This window comes from Acomys russatus, chromosome 7 (genome assembly GCF_903995435.1).
Source record: "Acomys russatus chromosome 7, mAcoRus1.1, whole genome shotgun sequence".
NCBI classification, from domain to species: domain Eukaryota; kingdom Metazoa; phylum Chordata; class Mammalia; order Rodentia; family Muridae; genus Acomys; species Acomys russatus.
In genome coordinates, this window is record NC_067143.1 from 14,394,941 (window position 1) to 14,422,298 (window position 27,358).

A 27,358-nucleotide genomic window follows, 5' to 3' on the forward strand; every position below is an offset into this window, starting at 1 on the left:
CTAGCACCATTTGTTATAGATGCTTCCTTTTGCCCGTTGTATGGTTTTGGCTTCTTTGTCAAAAATCAAGTGTCTGTAGGTGTGTGGGGCTATTTCTGGTACTTTGATTCAATTCTGTTGATCAACCTGTCTGTTTTTATGTCACTACCATGTGGTTTTTTTTTTTTTTTATTACTAATGCTTTGTATGCAGTATATCTTGAAACCAGGGATGGTGATTCTACCTGAAGTTCTTTTATTATTCTGAATTATTTTAGCTATCCTGGGTTTTTAATTTTTCCATATAAAGTTGAGGATTTCTCTTTCTAGGTCTGTAAAGGATTGTGTTGGTATTTTGATGGGAATTTTATTGAATCTGTAGATTGCTTTTGGTAAGATGACTATTTTTACTATGTTAATTCTATTGATTCATGAGCATGGGAGATCTTTCCATTTTCTTGTATCTTCTTCAGTTTTCTTCTTCAGATTTGTCATACAAATCTTTTACTTGCTTAGTTAAAAGTACACCAAAATATTGTATATTATTTGTGGCTACTGTAAAGGGTATTATTTCCCTGATATCTTTCTCAACATGCTTATTGCTTGTATAAAGGAGGGCTACTTATTTTTCTTTTGTTTTGAGTTAATTTTGTATTCAGTCACTTTGCTGATGGTGTTTTTCAGCTGTAGGAGTTCTCTGGTAGAATTTTTGGGGTCACTTATGTATACTATTGTATTATCTGTGGATACTGATACTTTGATTTCTTCCTTTCCAATTTGTCCCCGCTTGATCCCTTTAGTTGTCTTGTTGCTCTAACAAGGACTTCAAGTACTACATCTAATAGATACAGGGGGGATGAGAAACCTTGTCTTGTTCCTGATTTTAGTGGAATTGCTTTCATTCCATTAAATTTGATGTTGGTTATAGGCTTGTTGTATATTGTATTTATTGTATTTGGAATGGCTTTATATCTCCAAGACTTTTAACATGAAAGGGTGTTGGATTTTGTCAAAAAGCTTTTTAGCATCCAATGAGATGATCGTGTAGTTTTTCTTTCAGTTTGTTTATATGGTGAATTATATTGATGGATTTTCAAATGTTGAACCATCCCTGCATCCATGGGATGAACTTTGTGGGTGATGTTTCTGATGTGTTCTTGGGTTTGGTTTGTGAGTATTTTATTGAGTATTTTGCATTAATGTTCATAAGGGAGACTGGTCTGAAATTCTCTTTCTTTGTTGAGTTTTTGTGTGATTTAGTTATCAGGGAGACTGTGGCCTCATACAATGAGTTTGGCAATGTTCTTTCTGTTTCTATCCTCTGTGGGAGGATTATTGTTATTAGTTTTTCTTTGAAATCTAATTCTGGGATAAAACTGTATGGTTCTGGGCTTTTTTTTGTTGTTGTTGGGAGAATTTTAATGAATATTTCTATTTCCTTAGGGGTTGCAGGTCTATTTAAATTGTTTACCTGACCTTAATTTAATTTTGGTAAGTGGTAAAAATAAAGAGAAATTTCCATTTTGTTCAGATTTTCCAATTTTGTGGGGTATTGGGTTTTGAAATAAGACCTAATGATTCTTTATATTTCCCTAGTGTCTGTTGTTATGTCCCCCTTTTCATTTCTGATTTTGCTAATTTGGATACTGTCTTTCTGCCTTCTGGTTAGTTTTTCTGTCTTGTTGATTTTCTCAAAGAGCCATCACTTAGATTTGTTGATTCTTTGTACTGTTCTTTTTGTTTCTAATTTATTGATTTCATCCCTGAGTTTGATTATTTTTTGCCATCTACTCCTCTTGGGTGTGTTTGTTTCTTTTTGTTCTAGAGCTTTCAGGTGTGCTTTTAAGTTGCTAGTATGAAAACTTGATAATTTCTTTATGAAGTCACTTTGTGCTATGAACTTTCCCCTTAGTACTACTGCCTTCATTGTGTCCCATAAGTTTGGGTATGTTGTGCCTTCATTTTTTATTGAATTCTAGAAAGTCTTTAATTTCTTTCTTTATTTCTTCCCTGACCCAGTGGTCATTGAGTAGACAGGCTCTTACCTTAGTACACACTAACTTTACCTTCATTGGTTGGGATTAAAAGTGTGTACTAAGGGCCTATGTATATTCTAGCCAGGGTACACTTGAATCCAGGGTGTGTCTGCATTCTGGCCAGATCACATAGACTTAGAAGGTCTTAATATGTGATTCCTTGCCAGAGCATCCATGTTGCTGGCTTACAATTTCTCTACAGCACAACTCACCCAATCCCAACTTTTCTGTATGTGTGTCTGTCCTTTCTTTATTCCTGATCTGCCCCAGTCAGTTTCCAGGACCATGCAGGGTATGGTGAGTGGTGCCATAGAATAGGGGTTCCTAACTATGGGGAACTTGAATAGTTAGACAAGGGAAAGATGCTGAGAAAATCTTGTAAATAAAAGAAAAAAGAAAAATGAGGTGGATGGGCAGGATTCTAAGTGCTGGGTGTAAAATGTGAGACAAGTAGAATCTAGAGCCAGGCAGTTATATATTGGTGTTATAGGGGGAGATTTTGAGAAACCATGGAAGTAAGATAAAATATTGCATCTCTATCAGTTTTTAGATTTATGTTCAAGAGATTTGCAATTAGTTTTTTGAGGAAGAGACAGTAGGTTTGTCTGCTTGGGAGAATGGAATGACTGGGAGAGTGAGCACATGGCTGAAGGACCCCAGTGTAGTCCCATATCCACTCTCAATTTATGGAGCCTCATATATGATTCTGTAGATCTGGAGCTGTTTCCTCACAGGAGGGCAGGCTCTATAGAACTTGACCCTGGGGACTCTAGTCTCATAGGCCTTGCTCCTGTTGCTATGAAGGGGCTGATAAACAATACATTATCCTTAGCAAGCTTACCAGCAAGTTAACATAGCCATGGTAAAGGTACAAGAAGCATTGTCCAATACATGGGAGAAACCTTGTTGCTAACTGAGATTCACAAGGGCCTAGAAGAATGGCACCCAGGCTTATTACATTTGTGTGCGTGTGCATGTGTATGTGTGTGTGTGACAACAGCATACACTTTTTGTTACCACCTTACCCCGCTCTGTAGTATGGTTTGAGTTCAGGTTTTGCAATGCCACCTTCCGCATTGCTTTTTTCTGCTCAGTGTAATTTTTGGCACTCAGAATCTCTTGTGTTTCATATGAAAATTGAGCTTTTTTTTCCTTACTAGTTCTTTGAAGAATGTCACTGAGTTTCTGATGAGGATTGCATGAATCTGCAGATTGCTTTTAGTAATATAGTCATTTTTTCATATTAATTTTTGCCAGTCTATGAGCCCCAGGGGTCTTTCCATTTTTTAAGGATATTTATTTATTTATTTATTTATTTATTTAGCATTTTAAAAATTTTCATAGCAAAGGTATTTTGCCTCCTTGGTTAGGTTTATTCCTAGGCATTTTAAAAATGCTATTCTAAATGAGATTTTAAAAACAGGGGTTGTTTTTCTGAAAATTCTCATTAAAAAAAGAAAGAAAGAATTTAGCACTTAGAGAGCTAAATTCCAATATTTATTATATTCACACTTTAGAAAATTGGGTAATTTTCCTACTTGTCATCTGTATGGCTTATTTTTCAAGTCCTTGTGAAGGAGTCTCTCTCAGCAATCCCGAGTTTCACTACAGGGTGTCTCTGATGTCTGACTGAGCCTTTGCTCACTCACAGCTTTGTACTTCTTCATTATGGGACAGGGATGTCTGAGTTTCCATTGAAGAAGCAGGTCCCTGTGAGATTACCAAAGATCTAGGATTTGAGCAGAGTGGCCCACCCCCACCCTCCCAATTCCTTGGGTGAAAAAAATCTAAGGCTTTCTTTCCCCTGATGTCTCCTGGCTTCTTTCTCTTTTTGTTGCTGTTTTTCTTCTTACAGCACTGGCTTCATCTTGGCCCTAGGACTTGCACGCTGCTCTCCCTACCACTGGGTGACTTTGTAGCAGATGGCTTAAACCCTCTGAGGGCTGCAGAATTGCTGGGTCATGTCTTCAGTGAGACTCACGGAGGGAGGCGAGGCGTCAGGAGTTAGCAGGACACAGTGCTGTGCTGGGACATCCTTTGAGCATAAACAGCAAAACCCTGGTCACATAGGTATCCCTCACAATCATAGCAGGTTAGGAGAGAATAGATACCTCCCCATTGTGATGCATCACAAAGCCATAGGCAGTCATGTGTGTTAGTGTCTACCAAGGGGCCCGCAGCCTGCCTTGCCCAGTAGTCCATGTTATTTTGGTTACACAGGCGGCAGGGAGCTACATTTCCTATTTCCTGGCTTCTTGCACATTTGGATGAAGGAAGAGGAAGAAAGAGATGTGAGGGATGGGAGCAGCCAGGCTACAGGGCAGGAGTGCTTGGAGAATTTAGGACTATTATCATTTCATGGGAAGTTGGTTCTTGCTTCATTGAGTTCTTTAGAACAAGTCCAATGTCACCACAGATATCCAAGGCACCTCTCTGAAGACACTATGCTCTAAATGCATAGTGAGGGCTTGTGAAAGTTGCTGGCTTGTGGCCCTCCTGGGCCCTAGCCTAGTGGGGTGGTGGGAGCCAACTTGGAGTTTGTGTGCTGTAGAAGATGTACTCAGATGTTCTTCAGGGTGGAGTTCTGCTAGAATTGAGGAAGGGGCTGAAATAACAGACCCAGCAAAAATAATCCAAGCATGGAGATACAAGAAAACTATCTTTTTAGCGAGTGGCCTACTATAGACCTTAGCTCAAGAAGCCTTTACCCTGAACACATATCTTCCACATCTTATATAGGTTTGAGCAGTCATGTCGCGTTTTTACATACACTTTCATGTGGAAGTTGCTTTTAGGTTCCTGTCCCCAAGTTACACTTAAATCAATTAAGCATTTTTACAGAGGCAAAAAACTATAAGTTCTGGTCATTTTGAACAAATGGGGGACGTGCAGAGCAGAGAGGTGGTTGGGGCAGCTGTTACTCAAGGTTATTGAGCCTGCCTGGCAGAATTATGTTCTTTCTGATAAGGGGACAGGGCTCAGTAAATAGCTGTTAGCCAGGATCCTTTTGCCTGAACTGACAGACAGAAGCGTGCTCATTGTCATTTTTAATTAATATTTTTCCTTCAGGTCTAGGACATTGGTGAGGCATGACTGTGACCTTACTACTTGGGAAGCTGAGGCAGGAGGATTATAACTTCAAGACAAAAATCTGCTACATAGTCAGACCCTGTCTTAGAATATTAAAACAAAGAAACAGACAAAGTTGTGTGTGTGTGCGTGTGTGTGTGTGTGTGTGTGTGTGTGTGTGTGTGTGTGTGTGTGTGTTGGAATGAGGTTCCAACCTTTGACGGCAGTTCTTAGAAGAAAGACAATTAAGCAGAGCCTAGGTGTCCTCCTTTCTTGACCTGTGCTAGCCTTCCTGGCTGGAGCTGAGGCTAGAGACCTGTGCTGCGCTACAGGAAAGGCTCTTGGATAAAGAGCCACTTGGCCCCAGTTGGGAAATAGCAAGACTATGTCTCCTTGCAAACATCTGCATCTCCTTGTAGCAGCCAAGCTGTGTCAGTTCAGTAATTGCAGAGTTTATTTTAGAAACCTGTAATTGCAGGCACCTGAAGTTCTTTGTCCCTGAATTGTTGGCTGTGCTTGTTATGGGGAGGGAGGCAAGGCTCCAAGTCATTATGAAAACCAGCAGAGGCCAGCGACTCTCTATCTGTAGGTTACTAGTTCTGTCCTCCCTCTTCCCCGCCCTCCACTTCCCTTCTTTTCTCAACACCTCACCCTTTCTTTTCCTCCCTCTCTCTTCCAATGCTCTTCTCCATCCCTCGTCACACCATGAGCTGTGGTGAGAGCAGTCAGGGAATGTAGAGAAAAAAGTAGAAGAAAGGAAAAAAACCTCCCCTACTGCCATTTTAGGGTCTCTAAACGAAACCCCATTAATTAGACTAACAAAACACAGGTAGAAAAAATCTACCACATATATACATATTCATATGCATTCATATTCATATATATATACATGTTTATTTTAAGGATTAGCTCTCAGAGGAACACTCCTTCATTGCTGGTGGGAATGCAAACTAGTACAGCCACTTTGGAAATCTATCTGGTGCTATCTCAGAAAACTGGGAATAAGGCTTCGGCAAGATCCAGCTATTCCACTCCTTGGAATATACCCAGAAGATGCTCCAGCACACAACAAGAAAATTTGCTCAACCATGTTCATAGCAGCCTTATTCATAATAGCCAGAACATGGAAACAGCCTAAGTGTCCCTCAGTAGAAGAATGGATAAAGAAACTGTGGCACATTTACACTATGGAATACTGCTCAGCTATTAAAAACAAGGAGTTTCCAAAATTTGTGGACAAATGGATTGAACTAGAAATGATCATAATGAGTGAGTTAACCCAGAAGCAGAAAGACTCAAATGGTATACACTCACTTATATCTGCATACTAGCCCAAGGGGCATGTCCCAAGAAAGTATTCATTTACCAGGAAACTGGGACACACGGGAGGACATCCTATTGGGACTCTAGATGAGAGAAGCATGGGAGAATAGCAAAATAGAAGGATCCAGAGGATCCTAGAAACCTACAAGAAGAACATTATGATAGGCAGATTTGGGCCCAGGGGTCCCGCTCAAACTAAGGCACCAGCCAAGGACAATACAGGAGGTAAACTTTAAACCCCTTCCCAGATCTAGCCAATGGTCAGTATATTCTCCACAGTTGAGTGGAGAGTGTGATATGACTTTCTCACGTACTATGGTGCCTCACATTTGACCATGTCCCCTGGAGGGGGAGACCTGGTGGCACTCAGAGGAAGGATAGCAGGCTACCAAGAAGAGACTTGATACCCTATGAGCATATACAGAGGGAGGAAGTCTCCCTCAGTCACAGTCATAGGGGAAGGGAGTAAGGGGAAAATGGGGGGAGGGAGGAATGGGAGGATACAAGGGATGAGATAACCACTGAGATGTAATAAGAATAAATTAATAAAATAAAATTTAAAAAAGGATTAGCTCTTATAATTGGGAAAGTTGAGAAGTCTACTTGCAAGACCAAGTGGAACTCAGAGGCCTGGGCGTTTGGGGGCTGGTGGTGTGTGGTCCAGTCTGAGATTGAAGGCCTAGTCACCTCCCCACTAATGCCTTTAGACCCCTTAAAGACTCATGTGCTGGTTTGGGAGGTTGTGAGATCTTTGGGAGGCGTGGCCTACTGCAGGAAGCGGCTCAGTGGAATGGGTGGGTCTTAAGGGTTAAAGCCTGGCCTTATTGGCCCCAGACTCTCTTCCAGAATGTTCTTTCTCATTGTAATGGAGTCACCTGGTGCCTTGCCTTACTCACCACAAAAGACTAGATCTTCTCAAACCGATAGCCAGAGCAAATTTTTCTGCTCTTCAGTTTCTTCTTGTCAGGTATTTCTTCACAGGTAAGGGTAGAGTAAGGACTACACCAGAGGACACTACTCAACAGATTAATATGCAAATACTTGAGGTGGGGAGGTCTTGCTGCTCTTCTGATCTTTCCCGCTAGGTGGCACTGTTCTACTTTCTGGTGTCTTCGAGGTCGTTACAGTCTTTTAATCTAGTTCTCCTGAGTGCTTGCAGAAAGACCAGGACGGAGAAAACTTTCAGGTTGGCAGAGCCACAAAATCTCTTGGACGTTTCTTAGTAAATTCTGCTCCATGTGTGACTTCCATTTTTTTGTTTATCCTTTCTACACCCAATTATCAAGCAGCGTGGAACTGCCTTCACACAGATCACAGGGCTCATCAAATATTTCCTTTACCACGGTGTTTCGTACAGTTTTAAAAAACAGTATTCTGAAGAATAAAAAAATTTTTCGAAGAGAAAATGAGCCACTTATTAACTGACTTTGCCCAACACTCAGCGGAAACCCTGTAGATACTCTGCCTTCAAGAAACCAATTGCATTTCTAGGGGCTGAAGGCTGAGCAAAAGAAATGGCCTCTGGAGCATCATCCTGAACCAAGCAAGCTCTTCCTGAAGTCTTTGGAGACCTGGGTCAAATGCCTGGGTTAGCTGTCCTGCACGCTATCGCTCTTAAACACTCTGTGCTGCTAGGAGCTGAGGTGGGAGGGTCTGAGAGTGAAGAGACAGCTGAGGAACATGGGCTCCTGTGTTTGCACAGCACACAGGCAGGGATGTAAGAGCTAAGGGGGAAGGTGGGAAGACCTGTGAAGTGGGAGGGGCCTCTTTTCCTGACAGACCTTGCTTGACCTTCTCACTGCTGTGGACACCGTTGGTTTTTTTCCCCCAGTTTCAGAATGCTTTTAATCCGCTGTATGATTTCTCACCTTCTAACCGGGAATTTGATACGCTATGGCCTGGATGCAGGTGTGAGCTAGCTCATTTCGGAGAGTTTCTAGCCTTCTGTGGGCCCTTGAACTTGCGTGGTGGGAATCTTATGTTGGCTGTAAACAGTGTAAGCAGGAAGAGCGTCCTGAGTGCTGGGTAGATATCGCTCAGAACTCAAGCAGCAGACAATAAGCATGATGGGGCAACACAGAGCCAGTCGTATGCGTAATAGTGCAGAGCTGGAGTGATAAGTGGGCCAGGGTACAGGGGATGGAGCAAATGGATGGATGCCCGTTTCTTTGCGACTCTTAGGAGGGTGTGTGTGTGTGTGTGTGTGTGTGTGTGTGTGTGTGTGTGTGTGTGTGTGTGTGTGGCGGTGGGAGTGACTGGGGAATAGTGGGTGTCGCTTCCTTGCTCTGGTGGTTCACCTTAATGCACCCTCAGCTGTGACTCTCAGTAGCCATGCGGACTCTACAATGCTTCAGGTGGACCTGGCAGGGTCCCTAGTGGCTGGTGGACCAAGTGGTTCCGGGAAAGAAGAGCACGTCGTGGTGATGGTGACCCAGACAGACCCAACGGGCAGTCGGCGGCGGCGACCACAGCAGGTTTTATTTACTTCCATATTATTTGAAAGGGGTTGTAAAAATCTCATTACGAATTGGGTGGATTTATTGAATGGATTTGATGGAAGTCAAAAGGCGGCAATTCTGTTATTAGTGAAGTCATTGATGCTTCTCTTTCTCTTTGTCATTGAAATTCTTTTTCCATGTCATCAGTCAAGCTGCCCTTGCCAGTTCTTCACGCAATAAAACTTCCCTGAATAGCTTATACAGGGGGAACATTATGGACTTCAGAAGCTTTTGTTATGAAGTGCGAGTCAGTTTGTGACTCACCTGACATCACAGAGCACAGCTGGGCACCACAGCTGCCTCTTGCTTGTGGCACTTGCTGTGCACATAGGTTCCCAAGTCCTGGCTCTGTAGGCCCCGTGCAGAGCCATGCCTTCAGCTCCCGCTCTGCAAATGGGCCACTGTGCAGCAGAACAGGCAGCAGCAATCAAAGGCTGATGCTTCTCTGTGGAACCTCACTTGTCTCCAAGTCACAGAGTCAGTGCCTTCGCTGGACACCCATAGGAACTCCTGCCTGGAAGATATGTCCTGGGCTCTGGAGTTTTCCCTTGTAAAGCCAACCATTCGAAGGAAACCCTGTTTATGAGCAAGGCTGTACCCCTTACATTTTTCTGCTGTGCAGACCGTGGTCCACAGGGCACACATCTAATTATAATCGAGAATGGTCATTGTCAATGGCTGGTATAAACCAACATTCTAGACTGCAAAATAATCTTAAGACAGAAACTCCCTTCCCACTCAAGGAGCCCTGCCTGCTGCAGTGAACAGGGGGTGAGGGGCAGATGTGTCTACCTTGTGCCTGTTGATTTTTATGCCAAAGACCATGGGAGTACCTCCTGATGCCTTTAACATTTTACAATTAAATTTTTAATGGCATAACAAGTGTCTATACTTACATGTTAGAGTGCAATGGCTTGACACTTGAATACAACGTATAATAATCAAATCAGAGTAGTTGGCATCCTTACCTTCTCAAACATTCATCATCTCTGTGTCAGAAAGCTGCATATTCTTTAAGTCAAAGGTCATTGATTTAGCTTTCCTGCTATGCTACAGATGACTAGAAGTAAGGTGTACAGTCTAGGTGTCTTCTCAGCTATCCATATCTATCAGCCAAGTTAAATGAGTTGTATTGCTTCTCTCTCCTTGCTTTTTCCAGAAGGCTCTGTGTAACATACTGGATTTTGCCTACATACAAATCCATCTCCAGCAACACAGAGAACATTTCCTCCAAATACTGTTTTTTTTTTTCAAACACCCAAATGTTTTCAGACGATTTCTGCATTCTTGTGATTGAGGTACTCGCTGCGGAGGCCTAGTTTAGAGCTCCTATGTTCCGTTTCTTTCCCTCTGTGGAGGAGACTCCTGTCCTTCCACTGGAAGTCTTCTCTGTGGTCCTCCAGGATGTCCTGCCCCCTGCTGTGCTGGCTCAGGAAAGTTTGTCTGCAGCAGCAGACGTTCCAGCTCAGCTCTAGGGGAGGAATCTGCTGTGACACAGGAGAGCTCGGGGTTTCCTGGGGACAGGTTTGTGCTCCTGGCTGGAGGCAGGATGCCACTCTAAAGAGACATTTTTTGTAAGTTGCCTCAAAGGACTAAAAGATTGCCCGTGACTCAGGTAATTCCAATAACTTGTAGCGATTTATTTTACTCATAAATCACTGTTGTTGGCCTTCTCACCCACAAGTTCTATATTCAAGGACTAGATCAACTGTCACTTGGGGATATTTGTTTAAAAAAATGTGTCTGTACTGAATATGTGCCCCTATATTACACAGTGATTATTCTGAAAGACTTACTATAATTTTACATTTTGGCTTCTGCAGCAGCTCACTCACAATTGGACTGTCCCTTTAAATCCAAGAAACGAACACGTGGTGCTGAGCAGAACCTTTGAGATAGTGAGCAGGTATGTTTTTTTGGGGGTTTTGGGACAAGTTTTCTGGGTAAAGCTGGTATACCGGAATATTCAAGACTGAGTGGTTTATAAGCAGCAACAGTTTATTTATTTACTGTTCTGGAAGCTGAAAAGTCCAAGAGCACAGGGCCAACATCATCTTGGCATGCAGTGAGGGCTTGCCAGCCCGAGACACACTTCTTCCACAGCCACAGATTTTATTTGGGGACCCACTCTTAGGAGCTCATCTAACCCTGCGTACCTCCCCAACGCCCCCTCCAAATACTATCAACATCTACATTTGGATCCATCTAGCACTGGATCTTTAGAATGGCACAGAAGAACCATATCACTTGCTTAAAGAGGTTTAGCCTATAGGACACCAAACTCGGGCACACATAGAATGTGTGTTTATGATGAGTTACGTCATCTGAACAAGGGACTCATGCATTCAGTGTCAACAGTAACTGTGGATCACTGCAGGACACATTGGAACTCTCCTGGTCAGGACAGAAGAGTTTTGACTTCAGTACCCACTTTAAAGCAAAGGCATGTCTCAGTCACTGTCAAATTTTATTAATATTATACAGATACTATGATAGTTTTTATATAAGAGACTTGAGTACCCTGGTGTTGGTATCTTTGGGGGTCCTGGATACAGTCTCTAATACACGGTGGGGAACATTAGGTTTTTTTTTGCTTTCTGTCTAACTGAAAGCATTTTATCTTCAACCATCCTTGGTTTCTATCAGTAAGTTCAGGTGCATACCCTTGAGGGCTGAAGCATCATACATTTAGAACTTAAGAGACTGGGAATCTGACATCTAGCTGTTGACAGGCTTAGCTTCTTGGATCACAGATGTTATCTTGTTCTGTCTTTCCTGTATGTCTGTGTCCTAGTCTCTTCTGAAGGACATAAATCCTACTGAATTAGGCCTACGCACATGATTTCATTTCATCATTATGACTTCTATAATCACATTCTGAGGTACACAGAGTTAGGAGCTCAGCGTATGAACCTCAGTTGGGAACCGACACTAACTAGGCTCACCAAGGTTATCTATGAGCGACTTTTAGAAAAACTCTTCTGTTTCTGCATGCACACTTGACTGTGTGCTCAGGCTTCCAAGTTTAGATGCTCTTTTAACACTATTGAGGACCAAAGTTTAAGTGACGGATCACGCTCTGTATTAGCATGTGAAGAGCTCCGCTGCGTTGATGAGGATGAAGAACAGCTAAACTTGTTCCACTGTTGAGGCTAATTGTTGGCAGGGCGCCTGCAAAAAGGCTGAAGAGCTCTTGTTGAGTGGCCCAGAAAGACTGTGCACTGTGTCCCAGGCCTGCACCCAGGGCCTTTCTGTCTGTGATGTTACGCACTGGGCTGAATCACTGTGGAATGCCTTGGGATGTCTCTGGCCACGCTGACTTGCTAGAAAGGATAGCAAAGAATACTAATTATTCACTTTGTGTCCCTGACCAACCTCAAGCTTTTGGATTTATTTTACAGGGAGGCTGTCTCCATCAGCATCCAGGCCTCCCTCCAGCAGACTCACCTTGTTCCTCTCTTGTTGGCCCATCAGTTCATTGGGGCAAGTGTGGAAGCACAAGTGACGATTGCAGTGGCCATCCTCACAGGGGTTTATACTCTGATCGTATTTGAGGTAACTACCATGTCTGCTTCCTATGGTCTACTGCTCTACCAGTGTTTGGATGCTTTGATAGACTCAGTTTTTTGTTTGTTTTTTTGTTTTTGTTTTCCCCCAAGACAGGGTTTCTTTTATAATCCTGGCTGTCCTGGACATGCTTTGTAAATCAGGTTGGCCTCAAACTCACAGAGATCTGCCTGCCCCTGCCTCCCAACTGCTGGGGTTAAAGGTGTGCACTACCATGCCTGTCCAATAGACTCAGTATTAATTCGTCAAATTGGAAAGATGTAATTCCTAAGGGGTTAGAATGTTCCTCATTCTAGAGAGGAAAAGCAAGTGCCTCCAAATAATTGCCGAGTCATGGGCACCGACAAAACAAGAGGCAGCATGAGGGGAACAGAAAAGCACAGTGAGATGTCTGTAAGTTGTCATTTATGTATTTTGCAATTGAAATTTTAATGTGGAGTTTAGAGTACTTATATATTTGGGATATAAATATGCCTTTTGCTAATATTTTCTTTTAGTGTGGCTTGTAAAGTTTGTGCATCTTATAGATCATGATTTTAAGTCATGAAGGGAAGTCTAAGAGCTTATTGCTCAGCTGTAGTTCCCTAAAATGTTTAAAGTTTTAACTTTGAGCTGGTTCTTGTGTCTGTGTGAGTTGTAGAGGAAGGTTCATTTTCAGATCCATGGATGTCCAGTTACTCCAGCACCGTTTATTGAGAAAATGTTCTCTCTTCTTCTGAATAGCTTTTGTTCCTGTATAAGATGTTAAGTGACTGCAGGGACCAATGAGATGGCTCAATGTTTAAGAGTACTTGTTGCTGTTACAAAGGACTTGGGCTCAATTCTCAAAATTCACATGGAGGCTCAGAACTATTGATAACTCCAGTTCCAAGAGACATGATCTATTCTTTTTGCTTCCCTGGGCACCAGGCATGCACACGGTGCACAGATATACATGCAAGTAAAACTACAACGTACATAAAGTAAATAAATCTAAAAAAAAAAAGCAATTGGAGTTTTTGTGGGACATAATTCTGGGTTTCCTGTCTTGGCACACTGTTGTTGAATGCCAATTCATCTCCTTCCCACACTGTCTTGACCAGGGCAGGTGTGTCCTGCCTTTACACTGGAGGGACCGTCTCTCATTTGCTACATTTCCCCAAACAGTTTGGTACAGTGGCCATTCTTGTGTATACATTTTAAACGGTCTTATAATCTATAAACGTGGTACATATCTTGATTTATTTTGGATTTTTAAAAAAATCATTGTGAGTTTTGCTATATCTAAGAAATCTTCCTTTTCTTTGGAGCAATTATAAACAGCACTACATTTTATGTTATCTAGATGTTCACTGTAAGCGCATGTAGATGACTTTCTGGGTTAGTTTTGTATACTGTCATTTTCCTGATCTTATGGGATTATTATTTTTTTAAATAAGGCTCTTGGGATTTTAAAGATAGACCACCATAGCATGTATAGTGGGGTGGCTTTATTTTTTCCTTTCCAATCTGAATCCACTTAATTTCATCTTTTTTCTTTCTTTTTTTTTTCTTTCTTCTTCTTTCTTTCTTTCTTTCTTTCTTTCTTTCTTTCTTTCTTTCTTTCTTTCCTCTTTACAGTAGCCAGAAAAAGACAGTTAGAGTGGGCACCTGTGCTGTGCTCTCTGATCACACAGGGAGGACCCCAGGCTTCATCATCAGTAGGACGCCACCTGTCGTCCTATAGATGCTCTGACAAGACTGGGGAAATCCCTTTCTTTTCCAGTTGTCCTGAGAATTCCTTCCAGGACTAAGTGTTGGGCTTTGTGTGTGCTTTTCAGCATCAGTCCCTGTGATCACTTGATTTGTTTGAAGTAGCTAACCACTGCACTACACTGATTTATGTGAGGGCATGCTTGGGGGCATACTTATATCTTGGTAAGAACTGTTTTTCTAAGTGACCGTGACTCCTTTTTTGTTAGCATTTCTTTAGCTCCATCTTACAGAGTTTGATCTTTGCATTTCACTTTCATTTAGTTTTTCTCTTTAAACATTTTTCAACATATTTATTCTGTTATTATTTTGTTGTTATTTTTGGGGGGACAGAGTATTGATATATTGGTCAGGCTGGCTTCAAACTCTTGGGCTCAAGTGACCTCCTGGTCTCTGCCCCATTAAGATACCATGCCTAGCTTCGAAATATACTGTTTAATTTGTAAACTTCAGCACTTTTTCCTGTTGTCTTTCAGTTATATAATAATTAAAGTTTGGTTCCTCTATGGTCTGAGAACTTACACTATAGTCAGTGTAAATTTATTATTATTTTTTAATGTTTCAAGTTTTCTTTTAAAAATCTGACTTGATTTATATTTTGTAGACTGAATGAAATATGAAATTTCCAATTTTATGATACAAGTATAAGTTACAATTAAAATTTATATATGTAGTAACTTGTGAAATCCAAACCTGTCCCTTGGTTTGTTTGTTCCTAGGTAAATAAGGAAAATAAATTTGTAGAAGTGTTGGAGCAGCTATGTTTTGGTTTGTGGTTCTGTAACTTTTGTGCTTCCAGAATTCTGTAGAGTTCCTCCACTGGCGAGAGTTCCTATGGGCAGAGGGTGTGTCTCTGGAAGTGAGGTCAACACTGTAGTTTTCTTTGGTTCCTCTAGGACTTAGTGTATGAAAACTCAGAACATTCCCTAAGCCTGGGTCAAAGTTTTTTCCCCCAGAACTAGAGGTCTCCGGGATCTGTAGATAGGTGCCCTCAGACTACATTGCTGTTACCTGATCCCACTGGCCTGAGGAAGCAAGTCCTGGGGTGAACCAACTCTCTCATTCTCTTTATACATTCTTGCCACTGCTTCCTGGACTAATGTCACTGCTATCTGTAGCTGTGATCCATTTCCTTGTCTTGCCTAGGCTGTTCTTTCTGGGACATTCCCTTCTCATGGCCGTGTCGAGGCCAGTGCCTTGAATAGAACTTGGCATGAAGCTAGCTCATATACTCAAATGATCCTAGAATGTCTACAACTGTTCGAGACAGGGAGTGAGGTCTAAGATGAGTTAGTCTGACCCCTGAACACTGCACACACCATTGTGTGTGTGTGTCTGTGTGTGTGTGTGTGTGTGTGTGTGTGCGTGCGCGCCACTGACCCATATGTAATTTAGTAGGAGACAAAGGCTCAGCCAGAATTTCCATCTGTCTTTAAAATCTGGATGATGAAACCACTGAAGGACACCCCTTGGATTATTTGTAGCTCTGCTCCTATAGTGGACGTAGAGCTTATTGGCACTTCCTCAGTATTATATGTCTTATTCTTGTAAAGTTGTCCTCGCTGAGAGCATGGAAGTACAAGTTGGAGCAATCGTTCTAACTCTCGTACTTTGATCTATAACTGGGCCTTGGCCTTGGAGAATTTCCCAGCGCAGCATACTAAAAATTCTACCACAGCTGAGGTTTTCAGACTGAATAAAATCACGTTAAAAAAAGTCTTAAACAGTCTTAATGAAAAGGAGTTCACAGCATAAAGGAGATAATATGTTTCCCAGACACCCACCTTGGATTCCTTTCTTCTGGGAACACAAAAGCCCTTTCCTTTACCCCCTTATCAAACAGAGGCAGAGTTGTGCAGCCTTGGTGTGAGGCCAGGTTTCACTGCTTGGGTCTTTTTGTATTTGGCTTATGCATTTATATAGCATTTGGTTTAAAAGCTAGTTATGGCCTTATGTACCAGCCCAGTGCCTGGTGTCTTCCTAATTGCATTCCATCTGTGCACCCAATCTCCAGCCACAGCCTGGCCTGCAGAACTGTACTTCAGCCCAGCTTGCTATGTCTGTCCCCGTGACCTACTCCACCTGCATCCTCTACAGTCCTCAGACTTAGCCCAGGTCCCATATCAAGTGCCCTGGCCTACTCTGGGGAGCCCTGCCTATGTTGTTCTCAACCTAAGGCTTGACCCAGGAGTGAAATCCTGTAAACCACCCCAATCCATGTGTCCTCTTGGCTTTATTGCAGCTCACCATACCCAATCTTCAGGCCTGTCCCTGTCCACAAATCCTGTGTACCAGCCCAATTGGTGAGTCCACCAGACCCTTCTCTGCCTTCAACTTCCTCAGTCCCCACAGCTACCCTGGGCTCACATCCAGGGCCCTGACTCAGACATGGAGTCTTAGGCCCTACCAAGACTCTAGGTTTGGCTGTGTGCAATCTACTTAGCTCCAGCCTTTTGTGTTCACATCAGACTTACAAGCAAGGAAAGAAGTGCAAATGCTCAGGTCTCATTACAAAACCACAAGCATCATGAAAGGTTAAGATAGTAAGCACATCCCTGCAAAATCTATCAGTCCTGGAGAAGTGTTCTTCTGTGAGAATTACCTAGATGAGATATCAAGACTAGGAACATAAAAGAACAATCACAAACACAATCAAAGAATTAAGAAGTTTAAAGATGACACAAAGAAACAGCTCATCAATCTTAAAGAGAATAAGTGCCCAAGTGATGACCACAAAACACAAATGTAGGTTGAAGGAAGTGACAAAACAATCCAGGATTTGAACACTGAATTCAGTAAGAGTATAAGAATATTGAAGAAAATTCAATATGAAATGAAGATGGGATTGAAAAGCTTAACAACTCAATTAGAAAACTCAGGGCAAGCCTTATAAGGAGAATGGATTGAGTAGAAGACAGATTATCAGGACTCAAAGATAAAGTAGAGGAATTAGGCCACTCAAGCAAAAAATGTGAAGAAATTACAAAAGGCACATGAAAGTGAAGTGCAGGAACTATGGGACACTGTGAAAAGAGCAAGTCTTCAAATTATGGGTATGAATGAAGGAAAAAAAAACTCCACATCAATGATCATAGAAGAAAACTTTCTCAAACTAAGGAAAGCAATACACGTACAGATACAAGGAGCACACAGAACACTAGATAGACAAGATCAAAAAGAAACTCTTCATGGTATATCCTAGTGAAAACACTGAATACACAGAATGAAGCAAGACTATTGAAAGCTGCAATAGAAAAAAACTCAAAAGTCAGAAACAAGGCAAACCCATTAAAACAACAACCTCTTTTCCTCAATTGAAATATTAAAGCTAGAAGAGTCAGGACCATACACTCCAAGTTCTAAAAGACCATGCACGCCAGCCTACACTGCTATAGGTAGCAAAACTATTTGCCATAGTTTAAGGATAAATAAAAACTTTCCATGACATGCACAGGCTAAAATAATTCATGTCCACCAAGCCAGGGCTACCGAGAAGACTGGTTGGGCTGGGGGGTGTCTTCCCCTACAATCAGTTGGTTTTAACCTAGAGTTACAAGGCTGGTTCAACCCACATAAGCCAACAAAAGTAATACATCATACAAATGGGTTTAATGACAAATATCACACAGTCATCTCAATAGAAACAGAAAAGGCCCTTGAAAAAAACCCAACTTGGCTTCATGATATAGGTCTTAAACACAGTAGAACTAGAGAGAATATGCTTCAACATAATAGAGACCATATATGACAAATTCACACCCAACATAATCTTAAATGGAGAAAATCCTGAAGCAACATCATGAAAATCAGGAATGAGACAGGGCTATTCACCATCTTTACTACTTTTCAATATAATCATGAAACACTATATGGAATAATAAGGCAAGAGAAGGAAATTAAAGGAAAACAAGTAGTTAAGAAGTTAAATTATTCCTAATTGTATATGGTATAATATACAGAAGAGATTCCAAAAATGTCACCAAATAACTTCTAGAAATGATGAACAATTTTATCAAAGTGATAGGATTCAAAATCAATAGTCTTCCTTTTCATTACAACAGACCTGCTGAGAAGTGATCATGGGCACACTACATTTTACAGTAGCTTCAAAGAAAATAAAATATCTAGGAATAAACCTAAGACCTCTGCAATGAAAAATTTAAATCCCTGAAGACAGAGATTGAGAAAGTTAGTAGAATTTGGAAAGATCTCTCATGCACATTGATAGGTAGAACTAATGTGAAAAATGGCCATTCTACCAAATGAAATTTACATATTTAGTGCAATCTCAATTTAAAAATTCCCATGACAATACTCACAGAAATAGAAAAAAACAATAAAAAATTCATGTGGAATCATGAAATGCCATAGATAGCCAAAGAAATCATGAGCAAAAAGATCATTATTGGAGAGATTACTATTCTAGATTTCAATGTATAAAAACAGTATAGTGCTGGCATGGAAACAGACATGTAGATCAATGGAACAAGATGGAAAAACAAAATATGAGCACACATGACTATAGCCATATAACACGTAGCATAGGTGACAAAATCATATACTGAATAAAAGACAGCATCTTTTTTTGCTTTTTTATATTTCTGAAAAAAATAATTTATTCAGATTATATCCCGATTGTTATACCCTCACTTGTATCTTCTCATTGCCCCCATCCCTCCCTCTTTCACCCTATTTCCCTCCCCTGGACCTGTGATAGAAGGGGACCTCCTCCCCCACCATATTGTTTCCCCTTCCTCTGAGTGCCATCAGGCCTTCCCACCAAGGAGAAGTGGTCAATTAGGGGCACCAGAGTTCATGTCAGAGGCAATCTTCACTTTCCTCACAACCGTGGAGAATGAGCTGTCCATTGGCTAGATCTGAATAGGGGGTCTAGGTTTACTGCATGCATTGTCCTTGGTTGGTACAGCAGTTTTTGTGAAGGCCCCCTGAGTCCAGATCTGCCAGCCTTAATGGTCTTCTTGTGGGGTTCCCGGACCCTCTGGGTCCTTCTGTCTCCATATTCTTCCATACCACTCTCACCTGGAGTCCAATAGCAAGTCCCAGCATCTGTCCAGATTCCCTGCTGAGTAAAGACTCTCAGATGACATCCATGTTGGGATAGTCTCCAATTATGAGGGAGTATATACCATGTGTGTCATTCTGGGTCTGGGTTATCTCACTCAGGATGATAATTTCTAGTTCCATCCTTTTGCTGCAAATCTGACAAAGGGATAATATTCAGAATATATAAAGAATTCAAGAAATTAAACACTATGAACCCAAAAACCCAATTAAGAAATGGGGTAACAAGCTAAGCAGAGAATTCTCAACAGAGGAATATTGAATGGATGAGAAACACTTAAAGATGTTCAACATCCTTAGTCATCACAGAAATGCAAATCAAAACGACTCTGACATTCTATCTTACACCTATCAGAATGGCAAAAATAAAAAACTCAAGTGACAGCACATGCTGGCAAGGATGTGAAGAAAGGGGAACACGCCTTCATTGCTGGTGGGAGTGCAAACGTGTACAACCACTTTGGAAATCAATCTGGTGCTTTCTCAGGAAATTGGAAATAGGGCTACCTTAAGACTTAGCTATACCAGTCCTTGGCATATACCCGAAAGATGCTCCACCATACAACAAGGACATTTGTTCAACTATATTCATAGCAGCTTTATTCATCATAGCCAGAATCTGGAAACAACCTAGATGTCCCTCAGTTGAAGAATGGTTAAAGAAACTGTGGTATATTTACACTATGGAATACTACTCAGCTATTAAAAGATAGCATCTTTAATACATAATACTGGAAAGCCTGAAAGTCCACTCCCTGCAAAAAAATCAACTCCAAATGGGTCAAAGACCTGAAGATGACTCCCACAAGCCCAAAACTGCTATTAAAAAATCATAGGCAGTACCCTACAAGATATGGCTATAGAAAAGGACTTTCTGACTGGGGCCCAATTTATCTAGAAATTAAGACCAACAATAGACAAGCAGGAATTCACAAAACAAAAATAATTTGTACAACAAAGGAAACCATCAGTCAAGTGAAGAAGAATCCCAGAGAAAATCTTTGCCAGCTATATATTTGATAGAGGATTAATATCTTCTAGGCTATATAAACAGATAAAACCAACCAAACAAAAAAACAAACAGTAAACCTGAAAGAAAACAAACAGCAACAAGAAACCTGGAGTCAACAAAACAAACATTCCAATTAGAAGTGGGCCATGTCTCTGAACAGATATTTCCCAAAAGAAGGAACAAAAATGGCCGAGAAACATCCTGAAAAGTGTTCATTCTCCTTAGCAATTAGGGAAATGAAAATTAAAACTCCTTTGAAATTTCATCTTATCCTAGTCACAAGGGCTAACATCAAGAAAACAGTTGATAGTAAATGTCAGTGAGGATGTGGAGAAAGGCAAGCCTTCATCCTCTCACTGGGACTGCTATCTGGTGTAGCCACTATGGAAATCAGTGTGGAGAATTCTCAAAAAGCTAAAAATAAGTCAATTACTTGACTCAGTTATACCACGCCATGGCATATTCACAAATCAGTTATATGCTCCTCCACAGATGCTTACTTAGCTCTGTAAATTGCCATCCTATTAATAATAGTAGCCAGGAAGTGGAACCAACCGGAGTGTTCTGCAAATGATGACTGAGTAATGAAAACGTTGTACTTATATACAGTGGAATATGCGTTAGGTGTAAATAAAAATGAAATAATAAAACTTGCTGGTCAATGGGTGTAACTAGAAAATATATTGACTAAGATAACCATATATATATATATATATATATATATATATATATATATATATATATATATATATGTATGTATGTATGTATATATATAGTGCAGTTAGGCTTCTTGAGGTGACAATGCTTTCCCTAAGAGTCATAGACTGACTATCTTGTGAAATCCCTAGTACCAGGCATGGGCAGGGGCAACAATATAGACTACTGCATTTGCTTTTGCTTGCATCTCCAAAGCTGAAGTTGAGAACTCAGAGGAATCAAGCTGGATATGAGCTGAAAGCCTCCTTCCTCAGCCAGCTTTCATAGTACTGGAAGGTGCTATGTGAGCTGCCGAGGGAGCAAAGTAATCATTAACCCTGCCCCACCATGATGCCTATGAACCACAGTAATGACCAGCACGCAATATATTCTTAGACGTATAATAGTGGCATTGACAGTCTTGGAAGTCACCTGCACCTGTCTAGTTGCACTCCTGGCCTGATTAATAGGAGGGGAATCATGCCTCATACTTTAAAGGTAGCCATTACCTGTGGCAAGTCAGGTCATGGTCCTTACAGAAGAACATGCTAATACCACTTCCTTAAAACATCCTAAGTGCATTTTAAAACTTACCCTTATATCTACAAATAAGTGTAGCTCTCATCCTCTATCAAAGAATCTTCTTTGTGTCACATGTGGAGACCGTGATAGAAAGCCACAGCTGGTCAAAATGCAGAATAAAACTGACATGGGGTGCCCATCTCCAAGTGATACATCTACCACACAACTCCTACACCTAAGGCTCAGGGAAAAATCACAGAGTAAAGGGTAGAAAGTTATAAGCGCCAGAGATCCAGAACAATTTGCTGCCCTCTAGGTATGACAGAGTATGGACACCCAGGACAGTTCAACAACATGGCTGTGTAAACAAGACTTGAATGGTGACACCACCAGTCGATAGACAGTGTGGATGCGGGATTCTCAACATGCCCTTCATGAAGAGCTGCAACTGATTAATGACTGCAGAGAAAAGAGGGACAAGTCTATCCCTGTGATTAGTGTCTTAACTTCTTACTCAATACCAAACGGCCATCCCTAAAGCATATAGACACAAGCAATACTAAAGAGACTCAGAAGACCTGTGTGTGTGTGTGTGTGTGTGTGTGTGTAGCAATAATGATTAAAACAGGAGGCCATGAGTTTCAGAGAGATCATTGGGGTAGGGGACATGGAAGAGGTTTGAAGGAGGAGCGAAATCACGTAATTGTATTTTAATAAAAAATAAAATACATTTAAAAATCCCATTATGAAATCAGCTCCTTGTGAGAGAAGTCCTTTCCCTTCCCATGAGCCTCTGCTTCACAGAGGGAAGCATCTTTGGAGAGAGGGAGGAGGCCACATTTCAAAATGCAATGTGCACTGCACCATGCTGGTCCCTGCAGCAGCTGTGAGGCAGGGCATCTTTTTTGTAATGGTTTGCAGAGCTGAAACCCAAATTACACCTGTGGCCAATTGCTGCTCCCCTAGGACTAGTTTATTTCTGTTTGTCTTCAAGCTTCCTTTTACTGTTGCTTCATCCAACAAGTTTTCTCCTTTACTAAACTATTTCCAAAGACCTTTTTTTCCTTTTCTTTTTCTTTTTCTTTTCTTTTTTTTTTTTTTGAGAAAGATTTCAGAATTTCAGGCAAGCTGATGAATTTGCACGCACAGGTGTTATTAGTGTAATCAACATTCCTGTCCTTTCCACCTTAGGGTTTTAGGTTGTTAACCCTTCCATCTTTTGCGAGGGTGGGGGACTCAAGACAGGGCTTCTCTCTGTAGCCTTGGCTGGTCTAGACTCTCTTTATAGACCAGGCTGGCCTTGAACTCACAGCAATCTGCCTGCCTCTGCCTCCCGAGTGCTGGGACTAAAGGCGTGTGCCACCACCGCCTGGCCTGACCCTTCCGTCTTAATGGTAGTAGGACATCCCCAAGGCGTGCAGCCTTTGTTCCTGAACAGAAAGATAATGAGCTGGCTTGCGTTGCATGGAGGCCTGAAGGAAACCAGTGCCGGAACAACTACACCATGACTCAGAGAAAATGAGCATGATGTGGATAGCCAGCAAAGGGAATGGTGCAGAAAGGCGAGCACCATCGTTCACACTCTGTGAGAGGCCGGACCTTGTCACCATGACTTCCACAGATGAGCAATTATAGCACACAGAAGTCATGTCACCCATACAAAGTTCTTAGGCTGGTAATGGCAGAGTGAGAGCTCCATCTTTAATGGCTGCCGTTAGAGTCTATGCTTCTCAAACTGCACAAAAACATCTACCAGAGCCCAATGTCTAACCAGAGCTCCTAGCATGGGTGTTCTTTGCATGGACAGACTAATGAACGTCCACCCTCAAGATGTCTGCATGATACTTCTGTGCAAAAAAAAAAATCCCATTATGAAATCAGCTCCTTGTGAGCTGATATGTACAAATGGCTTGAGTGGGTTCAGCCCATCCTTGAATGTGCCAGTGCAGAGCAAAGCTTTGGAGGGGTGATATGAGAACCAGACTCACTAGTGATAGCCTTGTAATTAGAAAAGCAGTCAGTATGAGAGCAGGAACATGGAAGTGTAAGGAGGCTCTATTGTGTATCTGTGAGCATGTGGGTTGGTGTGGACATGTAGGGGTTTGTGTGTGTGTGTGTGTGTGCGTGCCAGTTAAGACCTAGGGGAGGGGAATAGGGTGAAAGAGGGAGGGAGGGAGGAAAGGGAGGATACAAGTGATGGGATAACAATCGAGTTGTAATCTGAATAAATTAATTAAGTAAAAATAAAAATAAGAAAATAAAAAAAGATATGTGAGTAAATTTATGATATTGTGTGTGTCTGAGGTGGTCTGCATGTCCCCTTTTGGTTCCTGTTTCTGGCTTAAATCTTCATGATTAGTCTAGCCTTTCGCCTATATCCTGAGGTTCATGAGTCTGTTTCTTTGAGGACTGAGCATTTCTAGAAGTAGGGGCAGGTGCTGTCATCACAGCAAGGACACATTTATCACATCCTTCTCTACTGAGATCCAGTCTTTGTATCTCCTTATCCAAGGTCTTAAAGCAGACAGTTCTCAGGGTCACATACCATAGTGAATACTGCAGCCATGCACCTTTGGTGGAGGTAATGCTTCATGTAGCTCAGTCTTACAACGTGGGGTACGAAGACTGGCATAGCTCCTTTCTCCCAAATGTAGCAGCCATCGAATGACATCCAGGCACATAGAAACAATGCAGCTATCTACGTTCTCTCACTGAAGTGCCTTCAGAAGTGGGGAGGGGACAGGGTGGTCGGGGTGTGGCTCCCAGCCCTTCCTGTTGTTAGGATCTTGATCTGATTTGTGACAGTCTTATGATACCAGTTTGCCTTAAAAATACATTTGGAACTTAAGGTGACTGGGCTATCTTCCTTGGGCTATTTTAATAAATGGACCAGTGAAGACAGGGATATACATATGGAATGATGAGACATGGGATAGTCTCTCTGTCCTTGGTCACAAGAGCTTGTCTCTAGGGCACGGGGTGGTGGTTACTGGCTGGCGACCGGTGTGGAATCACTGGTGCACATCTGTGTGGAAAGGGAAGGGCTTAAAGGCATCCACTAACTATGAAGTGCCATATTCATATATGGTATAAGTGGCTTACCTCTGTCTGAATTTGAAGAGTGTACTGCTTTACATATGAGATACAATATTCAGCGCTCAGGATTATTGCACACCAAGGCCCATTTTTCAGCTGTTTCTTTTTTACTAGGACAAACTCTGAGATCCTGACTTGCGGTAATCTCACTGTGATCTCACTGTCAGCAAAATACAGCCACTTCTCAGTTTACTATGAAAGAGAAAGGTGTCTGTGCATGTATGCATGTGTGTGTGTGTGTGTGTGTGTGTGTGTGTGTGTGTGTGTGTGTGTGTGTGTGTGTGGTGCAGATGAACTGTAATGGTGGGGTATCCTAATTTTCTGTACAATGAGTATGCAGCCCAGGCTGGCCTTTGGGGGTGAGGGGTAGGGAGGACCAACTAGAAGTGGGGAGGACTAACTAGAAGACTAGAAGGCAGCAACAGTGCCCTGCTGTCTCTGCTTTTGCTGATGTGATTTACTTCTGCTCTGTTTGCCAGCTGGGTCTGCTCTGTCATATTCCTGTCTTCCACTGGCTCCTAGTAAGGAAGGTTTTCTGGGAACTTTGCAAGTGGTGAGCCAGCTCAGTGGGAAGGTGTATGGCTCATGGGATACACCGTGAGCTACTCTACTCTCTTTTCAACTTGTACACTAGGATGTGGCTCCATTGCTGTCCACCTCCTGCCTTCAGACACCCTCATTTGTGGCCCAGTGAAAAGGACTCACATCTTTTCAGTGCACAGGTGAGGCTGTCCATGTTCCGGCCCCATGGAAGCGGCTGTTCTTTTTGAGCTTGACAAGGCCCTCTTGGGTTCTGCCTTCTGTATTTTCTACTTTATGCTGGATTAGTTCCATGCTATGTAACTTAGTGTATGATGCAGTGTAACTTAGTGTGTTTTAACGATATAGTCACACGAAAAGCCAGGTTTTGGTGGTATCCACAGGTTCTGAGTGGGTTTGTGGAGGAGGGGATAGCTACTGTAATTCTCTAAAGCTATGCAGTCTCTGATTCAGCTCTGTAGCTAAGCTCGGACCTTTCTGATATGTAATAGGACTTAGCACCTCAAGAGCTATTTCCTCCAGTTGCATTTCTAAGATTTTACTTTCCATCTCTCAACCCTGATCCCTAACAGGCCAGTGTTTTAGCATCTACCCAATCCTTCATATCCCCATGGACTAGAACCCCCCTAAGGCCCCCCCAAAGTCCTGTGTTTCAGAACCTGCATGAATACCACACAGCCCTGTATTCCAGAAAGTGCCCAAATGCCTCACGGTCACATATTCCAGAGCCCACCACCAATCCCTAGTTCCAGCTGACACTCATTCCTCACAGCTCCATGTCCCAGCAGGCAACCCTCAGCATCACCCAGAGTCTCATGCTCTGGAACTGAGTACCCCAGTCCTTCACGGCTCCATGTTCCAGCTCCTGATCTCCATCAGTCAGGATACCACATTCCAGACACCACCCTAATCCCTCACTCCCCACTATTCCCAGGGCCAGGTTTTCAGCACTGTTTTCCAGTCCTTTACAGTGCTGTGTTCCTACATGAACCCATGGCTATGGTCCAATTCTCCAAGCTCCTCAGGCACATCTGCCCTCTTTTGTGTAGCAGGTGACTCCCTACCAATGTCTTTATAGTGTAGAAGCCATATTATTGCCTTCTTATGTCTTCCATTAGCTATTTGAGGTCTTCTGTCCTGCCTTAAGTTCGTTGTTACATATTTTATTCATTTTTTAAAAACCTCTGTAGCATGCTACTTTGGACCACTTTATGTTTTAGCATATTAGCCAGTGCCTCTCAATGGCTTAATATTGACTTTGTTGTAGCTTTCCAGGCTCTGCTTTTATTATCTCCTTGGGTACTGAACATGATGCCTGCAGCTCTCAGAAAAGCACTGTTATTACCAACCAACTGTTTATGGTACACATTGCAGTAGGTGAAGAGACATTCTTTCTGTACTGACATTCATAGGTTTTTGGGCACTCAAACTTAGGGGCTGTCCTAATAGATTAGGCGTACAGCCCTAATCTCTAAGGTTAAATGACCTAGACCAGTGGGTTGTTCTTAATGACAGGGTCCTGGAGTGAGAATTTTGGTTCCTTTAAAAACCCAGTTCTGTTACATGAATATATTTTTGTTTTAATCCCAGGTGTGTAATATGGGGCTGCTTCAGATTGTCCACAGCTGCTACCTGTGATGTGTCTTGTGCTTTAGCAGGGGTGTGGTTTTTGCCAAGTGCAGATAGTCTGCATTTAGAATTCTGGGGACTCTAGTGATGGTATAAATGTGAGAGCCCAGAGAGGGCCTGTGGTGGCTGCTGCTCCCTTTGCTGTTACCCCTGCTGCTGCTGGTCCCTGCTGCTGCTTCCTCTGCTGTTGCCCCTGTTGCTGCTGCTGCTTTTGTTATTGTTAGCTTGCTGGAATTCTGGCAGTGAAGATTGGACTTGCCCCAAGGAATTTGAGATACCTAATCATCAGGAAGTAGTCTAAAGAGGTATTTGCCCCTTTCCCCTCTAACCTTCTTTCTCATCTACTTAGTATTGGAGGTTGTAAGGGTTTGGGGTGAAGAGTAATAGATATAGGAACCCAATAAAGTAGCCAAAAATCCCTATTCCAAGGTCCTAAGGGGAATAATGAACTAGAAATGAGTATATAAGAAGATAGGAAAGTTTGAGACTGGGAGGTCTTGCATAAGGTGTGTTTTATACCAAGTAAGTTTATTAAGAAGCACAGCATCTTATATACAGTTTTAGGAAATGGGATAAAGT

The 27,358-nt window shown here is 42.0% G+C and overlaps 1 protein-coding gene across 2 annotated transcripts in view; it reads left to right on the forward strand.

Moving 5' to 3' along the window:
• Oca2 (OCA2 melanosomal transmembrane protein) overlaps positions 1-27,358 on the forward strand; it is a 274,814-nt gene that overhangs the window by 29,807 nt on the left and 217,649 nt on the right. For both annotated transcript variants that reach the window (XM_051148641.1, XM_051148640.1), the window contains 3 exons: positions 8,720-8,880; positions 10,731-10,810; positions 12,306-12,459. In XM_051148641.1, coding sequence (XP_051004598.1) covers positions 8,720-8,880; positions 10,731-10,810; positions 12,306-12,459 — 395 coding nt within the window. The remainder of the gene's footprint in view (positions 1-8,719; positions 8,881-10,730; positions 10,811-12,305; positions 12,460-27,358) is intronic.